The sequence below is a fragment of the Urocitellus parryii genome, chromosome 7, assembly GCF_045843805.1.
Source record: "Urocitellus parryii isolate mUroPar1 chromosome 7, mUroPar1.hap1, whole genome shotgun sequence".
In the NCBI taxonomy this organism is placed as follows: Eukaryota; Metazoa; Chordata; class Mammalia; order Rodentia; family Sciuridae; genus Urocitellus; species Urocitellus parryii.
The window spans coordinates 61,501,164-61,516,385 of NC_135537.1; the positions used below are offsets into that span (position 1 = coordinate 61,501,164).

General features: G+C 37.3%; 1 protein-coding gene across 2 annotated transcripts in view; it reads right to left on the reverse strand.

The window, feature by feature from the left end:
• Nsmaf (neutral sphingomyelinase activation associated factor) overlaps nucleotides 1-15,222 on the reverse strand; it is a 53,261-nt gene that overhangs the window by 31,337 nt on the left and 6,702 nt on the right. For both annotated transcript variants that reach the window (XM_026390798.2, XM_026390797.2), the window contains exons 2-5: nucleotides 4,514-4,603; nucleotides 318-396; nucleotides 156-223; nucleotides 39-75 (exon numbers count right to left, since the gene is read on the reverse strand). In XM_026390798.2, coding sequence (XP_026246583.1) covers nucleotides 39-75; nucleotides 156-223; nucleotides 318-396; nucleotides 4,514-4,603 — 274 coding nt within the window. The remainder of the gene's footprint in view (nucleotides 1-38; nucleotides 76-155; nucleotides 224-317; nucleotides 397-4,513; nucleotides 4,604-15,222) is intronic.

A 15,222-nucleotide genomic window follows, 5' to 3' on the forward strand; every position in this document is an offset into this window, starting at 1 on the left:
TAAAAGTTCGAAAAAAATATTTACTAGGTGCTTCTTACCTGACTGAAAATGAGTGAAATACCACCAGATTTTGCCCTAAAATACAGATAAAAGTCATCAGAGATATAATACTTTTGATTGAGCTAGAAGATAAATAGTTAGTGAAGAGCACATACTTTGCAAAGTGTTGATTGGCTCCATTTTCTCCATGTTTTCCTATCTTTATACAATCTCTCAAAGGAATCTAGATAAAATTGAGAAAAAATATTATAAAAATAAGCAAAGGTAAAATATATAAAAAATAGGAATGTTTTTGTTCACACTTAGAATGTGTTTACCTTAATGATAGGTTGGGATATTGCATCTGGTTCAAAAATCACTGATTTTGAACATATTTTTAAGGAGCCTCTGATTTTCCTGGGAATTAGAAGAGATTACTTAATGAATATAATAATAGTCACATGGTACATTTTTAACTAGAAAATAGGTTTCTAAGTCATCAGCTAAGAAAAGCTCAACAACACAATTAGAGAAGATACGACAAGCTGGAAAAAATAAAATAATTTCCCTTTTCTCCACCTCCTTAGATGTTACAGAAATCTGCACATTTTAAAATTATGGTTTCATCTGTTGAGCACTGTACCATACCTTCTATTTTTATTGCCTTATTTTGTCCTCACAGCTATTCTATAAGAGAAACTAAAGACCAGAAAGGTTAATATATATTGACTCTATCATATCATCAATAAATTCTCTATAATCAAAAGAACAATTCAGAAGGCAATATTAAATGTCTAAAATTGATTAGATAAAGATATTTTTAATTTAAAATCATACAAAGAATATAGAGTTTAAATTGAGCACATAAAATGCATTTAACAGTGATTTTGGGGTATGGAGGAGTTCAGGAAAAAAATCTGTTCCACGATAATAAATGCCTTTAAAAGTCTATCCATCTACTACTTTAATACCAAGTAAATCAGTTATGGATTTTACCATTTTCATCTTTTCTTAAGCCATTTATGTGTCTTCAATAAGTTGTAGAAGAACATTCTCAAGCATTTTAGAGTCAGATGTTAGTTTTGGCTAATGAGCATCAACTTGCTGAAAGCTAATAAAAAACTATAAAGTTTATTTTCATTTGTGGATTGGATGAGTTATCAATGACCAAACCAAGACAACAGTTTATTATGTAGTCAGAATATAGATCAGGAGACACTGGAATACTAATATAAATAAATCATCTTTTTTTAATGATTTGTTGTATTTAGTTATTTTGCATTACAATTCTTAATACACTATTATACAATAATTTATTATATCTCTGATTATATATAAGGTATGTTGACACCAAATTCACATCTTCATACATGTATTTTTTATAATTATGAGGGTCTCCTTTCACCATCCATGCTATTCCCCTTCTCCCTCCCTTTCCCTCCACCCCTATTCCCTATCTACAGGTAATCTTCCTCCCTAGAAATCATCTTAAGATCAGTTTCCAGTAGTACATTTTGTCTACAAGTAGAATTTTTAAAATCTCAGGTTCTTTAAAATCACTTCCATTACATTTGGAATTTTTCTCTGGCCATTTCTTGGTCTTGTTCAATTCTCTTGCTTGGTCCATTCCAGGGCTCTCTCAAATCTCCCTGCCTTAATGGAAGCAATTTTTGTAGGCTCTCCATATCTGAGGTTCTGAATCCACATGTTTAATAAATCTTGGATAAAAATAAAATTTTAATAATTCTAGAAAGTACCAAAGGATCAACATGAATTTGCCATACACTTAGAGCTACACTGAATCCATGAAAATGAAGTGATGTGTCAGCATTGTTCTTAGGTTATTATAAGTAACCTAGAGATGATTTAAAGCATGTGGGAGGACATCCAAAGATTTTGGCATCTGTAGGAGTCCAGGAAAAATTAAACCCTTGTAGATACAGGGATCTACAAGACGAACTGGGTTCAAAAGAGCTAGCTGCAAGACTAAGCTAAAAAAAACAGTGAGAAAGCACAGGACACAGAAGTAATTTTCATATTGAGGGTAGAATGGCTCTGTGACTTAAGGGTCAGCTTCTACGCTGGAAGGCACCTGGAATCTCTTTATTTGTATAGCAGGGGTGGCGGGGTCGGACATACAAAGGAGTTTTGATCAGAGGTTTCAAAGGGGGTTTGCCCAATCCCATTGGGTAATGCTCAAGTCCAGAGCTGAAGCAAGCTTCTTTGCCAAGCAAGGGTGAAGGCCACTTGCCTCGAATAGTTCGAGGTATGCCATGCCAGACCAACACCCCCTTTACTCAAGGCTGAGAAGGGAGGCTTAGCTCTTGGGCAGGGTGGCCTCCCACACTAGGGAACAAACTATATATCCAAATTTCTATATAAGGACCTCTTAAGCAAAGAAACCAATCACATAGAGAAACAAGGCTTCCAGTCTGACAATTCCTCTTCCCCATAGCACCACCACAGTAACACTCCTGTTTTTCTGTAGGAAGGAAGTATTTATTTAGCTTTCTCTCTTCAGTGCTTAATACAAATTCATTGAATGGATGAGAAGACCCATCACACGGATGGTCATGGTTCTTTACAATATTCTTCTTCAAGGGATTCGTAAATTTTATATCATTTTTTCACACTGTTACATGCATTTACTTTTTATGACCAAATTTGCCCAATTGTAACTTAAAAAAAAAAACTTTTGAAATTTCTAAACATATATGAATAGACTGGAGTGTCATGTTTGGATAATTGTTCTCAGAAGACCATGTGCTAAAGGCTTGGTCCCCCAGATAGACACTACTGGGAGGTGGCAGAAGCTTAGAGGTAGGGTTAGTGGGAAGTTTTCAAGTCACTGGGACACATCCTTGACGGGGATAATGACACCCCAGCTCCTTTCCCTTTCTTACTTTGGCTTCTTGGTCATGAGATGAACAGGTTTGCATGTTCCTGCCCTCATGTGCCATCACAGGCTTGAAAACAATAGGGCAAGATGGTCATGGACTGAAACCTTCAAAACTGTGAACAATCTTGTCTCTTTCTAAGCCGATATCTCAAGTGTTTGTTAAATGAGTGGAAAGCTGACTAAACACACAGACTACTGAGAAAATTCTAGACATCATCACTTCATCCACAAATACTTTAGTAGGAATCACATGAGAAACACTCTTAATAAAAATTAGGACTGAGAGCACAGCTCATGGTGGAGTACATGCTACACAGGTATGCAAAGCCCAGGGTCCCATTCCCAAGCACTAATAACAATTCTTTCATTTCATCAAGTATATAGTCAGTGTTCATATTTTTGTATTTTATAATAGAAAACAGTTTTTTCAATTATATAAATGTCTTCACAGTTAGTTTGCTCAAATAAAAATCCAAATAAGTCCATATTACATTTAGCTGATATGTCCATTACCATCTCTTAATCTAAGCTAATTTTCTCACACTACGAATTTTGCTGAATACATCTCTGTCATTTTCCTATACCCACATACTCCCTTTAAATTATTGGTAAGATTAAAAGACTTGATCAGACTCTGATTTGATCTTCTGACGACAAGACTTCAGAGGAGGGGCACAGGTATTGCCTTTGCTTTAGTAGGCACTGGGAGCCTCAAGTGATAATATTTATTATAAGACTTCTCCAAAATGTCTTACCTAATGGTTTCAGCAGCTACTGAAGATTAATGTCTAGATCAGAGGTTGGCAAACTTTTGTGAAGAGCCAGATAGTAAGTATCTCTAGCTTTGGAAGCTAGAAAGTCTCCATCACAACTATTCACCTCTAGCGTTGCAGAGGAGGTCAGATACGTTCAAATACAAACAAACGGGTGGGCCTGTGTCCCAGTAAAATTTTACTTAAAGATGTGGGTCAGATTTTGCCAATAGGCTATAGTTTGCTGACCCCCTAGTGTGATCCATATTTCATACGGATTGAAATGTTATCATTCCTCCTATATTTATTAGCTAGAATTTGTTAGCAAAGAACTTACTGGCAATTTAGTGATACTGAAGTACAACTTGTACAAGGAAAATAAACAAAAAACTTCATTATACTCTTTTATAGAAAGCTTTCAAAAGGTAAGATCGAATAAGCAGAATCTTTTAAAAGTCATAACCAGTAGTTACTAAAATATGGAGAAATCAGATTTTTGCTTCTAGTTCAAACTACATAATTACCTATTCAATTTGAAAGAGTTGATTTTATACCAGTTTCACTGTTGATGAACATTGCTTTATAGCACTGTAACCACAATATCAAGAGCACTACATTAACTCTAAGGAAAAAAAATAATGGGTAGATTCAGAATCCTGTCCATCATCTTCGGAGAAATTAGAAGGATTCACCTTTAAATGAATGTTTGAATGTTTTAAATGAAAAACATTTAAAATTATGACAGCAACTTATAAATCTACTTTCCTTGTTAACTTCTATCTAACAAGAAGAGAGAAAAATCCTATGTGATCCTACATTTACTTTTAAAAAAACAGGCATGGGAAAGGTATGTTAGTGTACAAACCTCTAAGAGCTCTCCTACCTTTCTTCCTGGCTACCATTGTGCTGAACATGATTAGCTGTGTGCTGTTCAAAGTAGTATTCCTCCAAGTTAAGTAGCAACAAGGAAAACCTAAATTTGGGAGAGGAAAGAGAATTCTTTTATATTTAGTTTTTAGAAAGTATGAGCAAGCAGTAAATGTAACATGTCTTCCTTCAAGTGCTTCTTCTCATTCCTTAATTTAAAAGCACTTATGGAGCATTTCTTGCATGCCAAGCACTCTTCCCTAGCTACACAATGGCAGGGAGAAACACACAGACCAGCCTGCCTCGTGGGTCAAATGACCACTGTGTCAAAAATAAAATCACTCATCAAGCAAATGAGGGATTCACTTATAGAAATCTCAAGTTTTCATGAAATTAAACTTTTCTGACCTGAAGAAGCTTGGTTCTCTCAGACCTATGGAATTTTTAGTTTCCACTGAAGGAACATGCCAGGCTTCCCCACTTCTTCCCTACCAATGTTACAGCGAGATCGCAATAAATCACTGAGTCAATCTTTTTTTTTTTAACATGAATATTTATTGTGCAGATTATACATACACATTCACTGAAAAGGAGGGTAGGCAACTTTTTAATTTATTTTTTAGCTGTAGTTGGACACAATATCTTTGTTTTATTTTTATGTGGTGCTAAGGATCGAACTCAGGGCCTCACACTTGCTAGGCGAGTACTCTACCACTAAGCCACAATCCCAGCTCACTGAGTCAATCTTAAAGCAGGAGACGGAACCTTCTTTATTCACTACCTAGGGGGTCCAGATTCACCAGCTGGGGGTCCAAGGGGCAGGCTGCAAGTCTACACTCTTCAACCCCCTCTAGGGATTAGAATATACCTTTTATATTATAAGTAAAGCATGTCAGTACATTAATCATAAATGGCTATTGCTATGATTCAAAACCATAAACAAATATAATGAGATCTAAAATCATAAGCAGACAGGGAAGTGGGGCAAAATGACCCTAGCTGAGTAAAAGTTAAAGAATGGTTACTAACATCTAGACAAACACTGACATTTTATGCTGTTAGAGTACATTGCCCAAGAAAAATGGAAACCCAAAAGAGAACAATTTTACACTGTATAAAAACTGCCATTTTGTGCAAATCAAAACTACTCTAAGATATCATCTCACTCCAGTCAGAATGGCAGCTATTATGAAGACAAACAACAATAAGTGTTGGCGAGTATGTGGGGAAAAAGGTGCACTCATACACTGCTGGTGGGACTGCAAATTGGTGCAGCCAATATGTAAAGAAGTATGGAGATTCCTTAGAAAACTGGGAATGGAACCACCATTTGACCCAGCTATCCCTCTCATCAGTCTATACCCAAAGGACTTAAAAACAGCATACTACAGGGACACAGCCACATCAATGTTTACAGCAGCACATTCACAATAGCTAAACTGTGGAACCAACCTAGATGTCCTTCAGTAGATGAATGGATAAAAAAATGTGGCATATATACACAATGGAATATTACTCAGCAATAAAAGAGAATAAAATCATGGCATTTGCAGGTAAATGGATGGCGCTGGAGAAGATAATGCTAAGTAAATTTAAGCCAATCCCCCCAAAACAAATGCTGAATGTTTTCTTTGATATAAGGTGACTGATTCATAGTGGAGTAGGGAGGGGTAGCATGGGAGGAATAGACAAACTCTAGATAGAGGAGAGGGATGGGAAAAGAAGGGAGGGGGCAGAGGAATAGCAAGGATGGTGGAATGTGATAGACATCATTATCCCAAGTATGAAGACATAAATCAGTGTGAACGAACTTTATATACAACCAGAGATATGAAAAATTGTGCTCTATGTGCGTAACAAGAATTATAATGCATTCCACTGTCATTTATTGAAAAAAAAAAAAGAATTGCTGTTTTGTGTTGCCAAACATGCTATGCTAAGCAACTGTTAATAGGTACAGAGGGAGAAACATTTCTTACATGAAATGTCTCAGGGTAAAATGGAGTCTGTTTGGTCATTGTCCACATAGCTGGCCCATAACACCAACATCATATCTCATAGTGATTTGAGTTCTTCTTATTACTCCGACAGTACCACGTGCCTCTAGGACACAGGTCCTGGTAGCACCTGTCATAACCAATCTAATGCTTTGTACACAATGGTATTTAATATGTAAGTAAACTGAAAGGAATGAGGTTGAATTATAATTCTTTAAATTTTAAATGCTTTAAACTTCTAAAAATAAGATAGGAAGATTAAAAAAAAATTGAGTTGCACGGCCACAGAAAAAATCTATGGCAAAGAAGTAAAAATAAGCATTATTTGTTTTGGTAAGGACCAGGAAACATAACAGCATCTAGAGTTACGGGCAAAAGTGGTCATGAGAAGTGTGGAGTTGTGGTGTGTTAGCTAAAGATATTCAGATTAAATGCAGCGGATTAGGCATACATGCTTCTTTTGCTTCCTTCTGAAATCAGACTAAAATTTGATACCTCAGAAAAATCACCACTCAGGAGAAAACCAAGCAGGTCCCGGGACTTCCCAAAAGTCCAGAAATGGTAGGTATCAAGTTCCAAGACAGCACCTAAATACAAACGGCGATCCCAGGATCACCAGTCCCTAATGTGAAAGAACAAGATCAAAGCAAGCAGGAAGAACGCAGCTTGAGGGACTAGAGACAACGCAGAGAAGACAAGGTCCAGAGACCATAATTAATATCCTTACAAGCAGGAAATTATATTCATGACCCAAGAAAATATTGCTCATTTTAAAAAAATAATCTGAATGACCAGATGTGGTAGTGCACACTTGTAATTCCTGCTCCTGGGGAGGCTGAGACAGGAGGATCCAGATTCAAAGCCAGCCTCTGCAAAAGTGAGTTGCTAAACAACTCAGACCCTGTCTCTAAATAAAATACAAAACAGGGCTGGGGATGTGGCTCAATGGCCTTGTGCCCCTGAGTTCAATCCCTGGTACCACCCCTACCCTCCAACAAAAATAAATTCTAAATCAAAACAAGAGTGACTTATAAAATTAATGACAGTAGAAACCAGTTTTATTATCCTACTAGGTAACTTTTATTGACCTGTCATTCCATTTTTAAATCCATGAACAAAAATCAGTCATAAACTTGGTTTGATTCCCAGTAAGTATGTATATATGAGTATGTCTTAGGCATATAAATATGTCATAGGTGTGTGTGTGTCAGAGAGGGAGGGTGGAGGGAGAGAGGAGGAGGCTAAACTACCAGAGCACAATATGAAATGCTCAATACTTAATCTGAATTCCAACATAATCACAAGATTTAGGATGGCTATGTTATGGTCTGAGCCTAATCAATATAGATCACAGATTATAGATTATGAGATATTAGTAAGTAGGATAATAGGATTATATGATAAGTGATATAGAATAAATAATGTTAAGCTATCTCTAAGATATTAAAAATTGTTCTTCTGTACTTCATGTGCCCACAAATGTGCTTGAACCCAGGCTGTGATTGTCTGCTTTCGCTCTGCTAACTGCTTTCTCAGCCCTTGTATCTTGCTTGCTGGCCTGCACCTACAATTTGGAGGATGTGTTTTTTTTCCCCTTATAAACCCCTTAGAACTCGGACCAGGCGATGTTTCTGGCAGAGATAATTTGGTTCTGCAGGGAACAGTCCCAGCTGGCTAAACAACAACAACAACAACAAACCTCTCTAATATGGACAAAGTTAGGACTGAAAGTATTTTCTGAGTGATCAACCCCCAACAGTTAGAAACAGCCCTTTGATGTATCCGATGATTTCCAGGAAGGTTTTAGACCAGGGAGATTTTAATTACTTTGTCCCTTGTTTCTACCTTATGTTTCAATGTCTGGAAACCCTCTGCTTAGGCTGGAGCTGTGCACTTCTTTATTCTCTCTTCTGATCTCCCTAGTTCCTCCTCTTATAGAGAGGGAAAAATAAATAAATAAGACAATGACATCATTTTATAACTATGAAGCACAAGCCACCTTCAGAGACAACCAGTGCTTCCACATAGTTACTAAACATGTTCATATCAGCCAGGCATGGTGGTGCATGCCTATAATTCCAACAACTCAGGAGGCTGAGGCAGGAAGATCACAGGTCCAGGACAGCCTCAGCAACTTTGTAAAACCCTGTCTCAAAAAAAAAAAAAAAAAAAAAAAATTTAAAAAGAGGCTGGGGTAGCTCAGTGGTAAAGCACCCCTGAGTTCAATCCCTAAAAAAGTTTATATTAAATTTTATTTCAGAACTGAAGTCATCATTTTAGCAAATACATTAATATACCCACCTCAATTTATCTATATGCATATTTTGCATTAAATGTAAAACACCTGGAGCAGGTATATAATTAAATCATATTGTTCAAACTTAATAAGGAACTTTTCCCCTATTTACTAGAGTATATAGTTAAATCTTCTTTAAAATTTTTCTACTTAAAAAAATTATTACAATTAAGTTTCATGGATTTTACAGTAACTTTCAAGCTCTATTCTAATTTTGTTAAAAAAAATTCCCATACTTTAAACAAAATTAAAATGGGGCTGGGATTGTGGCTCAGCAGTAGAGCGCTTGCCTGGCACGGTCGAGATGCTGGTTTTAATCCTCAGAAAGGATTAAAATTTTTTTCTTTCAGAAGGAAGGAAGGAAGGAAGGAAGGAAAGAAAGAAAGGAAGGAAGGAAGGAAGGAAGGAAGGAAGGAAGGAAGGAAGGAAGGAAGGAAAGAAAGAAAGAAAGGAATTGTGTCCAACTACAACTAAAAAATAAAAATAAAAAACCCCCACTGTTTTGTAGTTGTATGATCTAAATCATTAGTATTATATCAGACTGTAAGTTATTTCTTTAGGAGACTGTGACACTGCATGTTCCTAGTTTAACCCACTTTTATAGAGTATGAGGTCATTCTCTTTAGACACATTTCCTTATTGAGCAAGTCAACTTTATTAAAAAAATGTTGTCATATCCTTGTGTCACCTGAATTTTTGTTGTTGTTTTTTTATACTGTGAGTTGAACCCAGGAATGCTCTACTATTGAGCTACTGCCCCAGCCTCTCCCCATCTTTATAATGGTTTTATATATTCTTTATTCTGTTTTTTTTTTTTTTTTCCTTTTTGGTACCAGGGAATGAACTCAAGGACACTCGACCACTGAGCCACATCCCCAACCCTATTTTGCATTTTATTTAAAGCCAGGGTCTCTGAGTTGCTTAGGGCCTCGTGAAATTGCTGAGGTTGGCTTTGAACTCACGATACTCTTGTCTCAGCCTCCAGAGTCGCAGGATTACAGGAGTGTGCCACCACACCCGACTAGCCCCAGCCCCCCCCTTTTTTTTTTAATATTTTTTAGTTGTAGATGAACACAATATCTTTATTTTATTTATCTATCTTTATGTGGTGCTGAGGATCAAACCCAGCACCTCACACATGTGAGGCAAGCGTTCCACCACTGAGCTACAAACCCAGCCCTAGCCCCAGCCCTTTTTATGTTTTATTTTGAGACAGGTTTCACTAAGTTGCTGAGGCTGGCCTCAAACCTGTGATCCTCCTCCCTCAGTCTCTCTAGTCACTGGGATTACAGGTCATGTGCTGCTGTGCCCGGCAATGTCACCTGAATTTTAAAGCATACTTACATGTTTAACACTTAGCCAAGAACATAAAATAGTTCCACTCCAGCCCTTAGGGATAGCTCTGCATCCACAGCCACTTGAGAATTATTCGACATTCTGTTGATGAACAGTACTGACAGTTTTATAAGTCAATCCTGTCTCCAAATTATAGATGTAAGAGAAGCTTCACTGTGAGAAGTTGTGATGTGAGCTCAATGGGAGAAAGTACTGTGACGTCCACATGGGCCTGGAGAGCCTAGGGGCATCATGTGTTTGCCATCTATACTCTGAATACCTCATATCCTTGCATTTAACTGACAATAGTGAGCTTAACAAGGGAGTTGGTTTAACCAAACTGGAATTTTTAAATAGTTTCTGAAATAAATAAAAAATTAAGAAAACTGGTAGAAAGGGCAAGATTGCAGTCCTGTGACCTGCACTCTCCCCACAGGAGATGCCCCCAATAATCTACTTGACAGCAATATCTGAAGAGCACTGTAGGGGCAGGAGCTGTGACACCTCTCCCCACCCACCATAAGTGGGTGAGCTGACACTTGGATAACAATAGACAAGTTAATAGAGGAAAGCAAGACCAATGTAGTTAACCAGTTTAACATGATATGGAAACTTTCAGTAATAAAAACTCTAAGACACGGGGAAACTGCCTATTATTGTGCTTAGGTTTGATGGACAATGGACATCTGTGAAGACAATGACTGGACAAAAGGGTCACAGACTGAGGGGTAACTCAGCAAGGCCTGTCTGTCCAGATTCTTAGCGGCCCCATTGGGCAGTATTCCTTCTTCTAGGGTATGGGAAGGACCCCTCTGAAATGAAGGTCCTCAGAAAAGAAGGAAGAAAGGTGATTGACCTTCCTTGGTTTTATGACTTCCTTTGGGGGTGAAGTGTTCTAGTTTCTATGACCCACTTTGAGGAAGAGGAATTCTGGTTTCTATGACTTATTTGAAGGGAGAAAGAGGCCAGAAGAGAGAAGGCTAGAGACTAGACTTTGGTTCTGAGGCCACTGGTAAGGCTTTCCAAGCTCTAGTTTAAAGTATTCAACATGCCAAAGTGCCTTACGTTAGTGTATTATTTTCTTTTGTGTTGTTGTTAAATATTTTTTTAATTGTAGATGGACACAATACCTTTATTTTTATTTATTTATTATTATGTGGTGCTGAAGATTGAACCCAGTGCCTCACATGTGCATGGCGAGCGCTCTGCCACTAAGCCACAATCCCAGCCCTGGTGTATCAATTTCTGAACCCTAAGATAGTCATTCAGACAATATTATTTCAACTAACTATACCAGTCTTGATTTCCACTTTAATTCTGCTACTAAGATATCACAAAAACAAACCTTATCTTTTGCCGAAATTCAGATGATCTAAATCTACTGTATTTTCTGGGCCTATAAGTCAGAACTCTATTAAGAGAGAATAGATAATATGACTTGACTTTGTAATGAATTCATGCTGGAGATTGGTGACAACTTCCTCTTCTAGTGGTTTCTAAACCATCTGTCTTATCTCCAATTAGCACTAAACCTATTTATGTGCATGTTCTTTGCATTCAAAGTTCCTAGATCAATGAAACAGATCTGCTTCTACTCTCAAACTCTCCTAGGATGTTACCCCAGGAGCCATGAGCACATGGGTATCCTCTGCATCTTCGAAAAGTTGATCCTGTGTCTTTAGTCAGATGATCAGTGTCAGGCACAGAGTACAGAATAAGAACCCCTTTCTCTGTCATAAATCAATGTTTCGACCAGACTGGGCCCTAGGCCAAAGCCAGTACTTCCTCATTTCAAATACAACTTTAGAACATTTGCTTTGCTTTTGTTTTTTTAATCTATAGCATTTTTTAAAGCCTCTACTCATGTGGGATTTAACCTTTTGAAAGCATTAGTATTTAACCTTCTTGATTCATATTTAGAAAATATTGTACAGTTGGAGGAACACTAACTGTATAATCACTCTATCTTCTTGCCTCATCTATAACTCTGCAGGAAAGATCATTTCAATAGGAAGTTCAAAATTATAATTTTGAAGATTCCAGAACTGTCAACTAAGACCTATCATTTTGTTTCTTGAAACTTTCAATATCTGTTTTCTTAAATCTATAGTTTCAGTAATAAGTAACATGATATGACTGCTTTTTCTAGCAGCTTCTTCATTGCTATCTGGTTAATTAATTGTTTAATGTTCAGAATTAAATAAAGTTCCCAAGCTCTCTGCATTAGGATTAATTAAAACTTCAACAAGGAAGTTAAAGAACTGTAATTAGATCTAAGCCTTCAGCAGGTATCAGGATGGCCACTTCCTGTTTTCTGATCTACACAGGTACCCATCTGCCATTTCTTTCCACCCACTAACTTGACCTATAACAAATGAATACAATTATGTTATCTTTGTTCCTCTTTCCAATGTGTTCTCTGGGCTTTTTCCTTCTGGTCATGAATTCCTGTAAAGATGTATCATATCTTCCTTTCACTCAGAGATCACTGTCTCTCCTGCTAAAAGGTCTTTCCTTTTACGTAAATACATAGTTTTTTAGTACTTGAGTCTGGTCCTACCAAGTTTCAGCAATATCTAACACACATACTAATCCTCCTCATTTTATTAGTCATATTCTACATATTTGTATAGGAACCTCTGAGTGATTAAGTAGTTTTTTTTTCATGGAAATTACTAGCCACTCCTTCCCTAGAGAAGTACTTCATCTCAGAGGTACTATCCTCCAACATCCAAATTCACTGTTTCACCTATCCTTTTTAGACCTCCTTCAGTAGTAAGTTTAAGCCCTATCATCCAGTCAGACTCTAGGAAAATGATATTCCCCTCTGACTTGTGTGGATGCCAAGACAGTTCTTATAATGACTTTCATTGACACCACCAAAAAACCAGTTGTTTCTTTCTAATCCCAATATTCAGCAATCTTGAGAGAAAGCTAAACAACATTTATCTATGCTCTCAAAGTCTTTCAATTTTCGCAAGGGTCATAACCCAAGACAGGATGTTTCACAAGCCTTATCTACACCATGAAAATAAAGAAGGAACTATGGTTGAAGGACAAACAAGTAAACCAAAACAAAACAAACCCAGGGTGAATGCACACTTGCTGTTATATAGAACAGTGCTTCTCATACTTGTAGTCCTCTGGGCATCTTGTTAAATGCAGATACTAATGCAGATCTGGGGGAGTGGTGGCTGAGATTCATAAGTCTAACAAGTTCTAGGTATGTTCCTGCTGCTTGCCAGGAGACAAAGATTCCAATACCCACGTAAACCAGACTTCAACCATTCTAGAATCATTCTAAACTGGGAAACCATGAAAATAAGCACAGGCCTCATATTTAAAACAGAATATGTTACACTGGAAAAGGGGCTGACCTTAGATGAGAGAATATTAGTGCTGGCCTTAGCTCAGCCAGGACGTAGCTGTTTGACCTTGGTCAAATCACTTATGTAGGCCTTATGTTCCACAACATAAAACTGAGGGGAGATACAAACTAGATTCTCTACTTAACCAGCGAAACTATGGATTTGCTAAATAAACCTGAGCTTAACAAAGTCAGTAGGAATTTTATTTCAGGTAAGATAGCAGTTCAAATGTCTAAAGAAACAATCTCACTATAGATGTTCTGAAATTGCTAGAAAAATTATTATAAAAATCTTTTTGAATCCTTGGCTGAGCGGATGAACAAGTAAGGGAGAGTCCTGGAAGTACAAAATAAACTCAAGTAGATATCCTGTAAAGTCAGCTCACATTGGGAAAGTCTTTTTTTCACCTGGGGCTTTGCCTAACCCTTCAAGAAACAGCCTAAATTTATCAGAAGCAAATCCAAAGGGCACCGTAAAATAAAACCCAAGAGAAATGAATGGGCTCCCTCTCCCTTCCCAGACAAAAACACATGCAAACTTTCTGGAAAAAATACACTTTATACTTAGGCCTGGGAGACTTCTTGAGGAAATATTTCCAAGGAACAAAAAGCCACGATGAAAAATTATAAAACATATTACTAATTAAGAGTCAAGGAAGCAACAAATTACTTAATTAAACCTGTAAAGGCCACAAAATAGTCCATAATCTGCAGCTGGTTATTCTATAGTTATGTTTAAAAAGATAAAATAACCAGGCAGTTATTAAAATGAAAGAAAAAGAATTAGAAATTTAAAAGTAACTGAAATTAAAATTTTAAATAATGGGTTAAACACCAAATTAGGCAGTTTCAGAGAAAAATTAGTCAAATGTAAAATGGGTTTAAATAATCCATAATGCACAAAAGAAAAATAATGATGACAAATATTAAAGAGGCATATAGAACCATAAAAGAATAAAGGAAAAGCAATACTCCTAGAGGCCTAGCCCCCAATTTTCCAAAACTATTTCAGCTTTAGGAACCCTAAGCAATTATAAATAAAGAAATCTGTATCTAGACAAACAGCAAAACACTACAAAGATGAGATCTTAACAGTAGCTAGAGAAAAGACAGATTACTTAGAAAGAGCAGACTTGAGTAGTACTGTTGCAAGCTACTGTCCCAGAAGCAAAGGTGACCTCTTGAAAAGCTTCACTGAATCCTGATCCTGCTGTGGCTGTGGGTTTAAGGCAGTCACAAAACTTGGACCCTAGGGCCCTAATCATGCCAGGCAAAGTACCAGTTCTTCCCCACCAAACCATGAACACTGATGCCACAAATCGTGTTCCTACCCTGTGACATCATACTGACTTGGCCCCCAACAAGCTGGCGAGGGGACAAGGACAGCCCACAGTCACAAATGCAGAGCTGGTCAGTTGAACCAAGGCTTCCCCACAGTATAGCCCTACTGCTTCCTAGTCCTTGGCCTGTCCTGGAGTCTCTGAGAGCCTGAGATTGGCCCAGCCAGGTAGCTGTGTGCTGTCCCAGGAGGACACAAAACACGCTGCTGCTGAATTTGTTTTTAGTTTGTCCCTGATTCCTTTCTTTAAAACGCTGCTCCAGCAAGTCTGGGGCAATATTCTCTGGTCATTTGCCTTTACACTGTCTTCAAAATGCTGAGAAAATGATAAATCTAACAAAACTGATACAAAGAAGGGCAAAATAAGAATATGTTCAGACAGACAAAAACA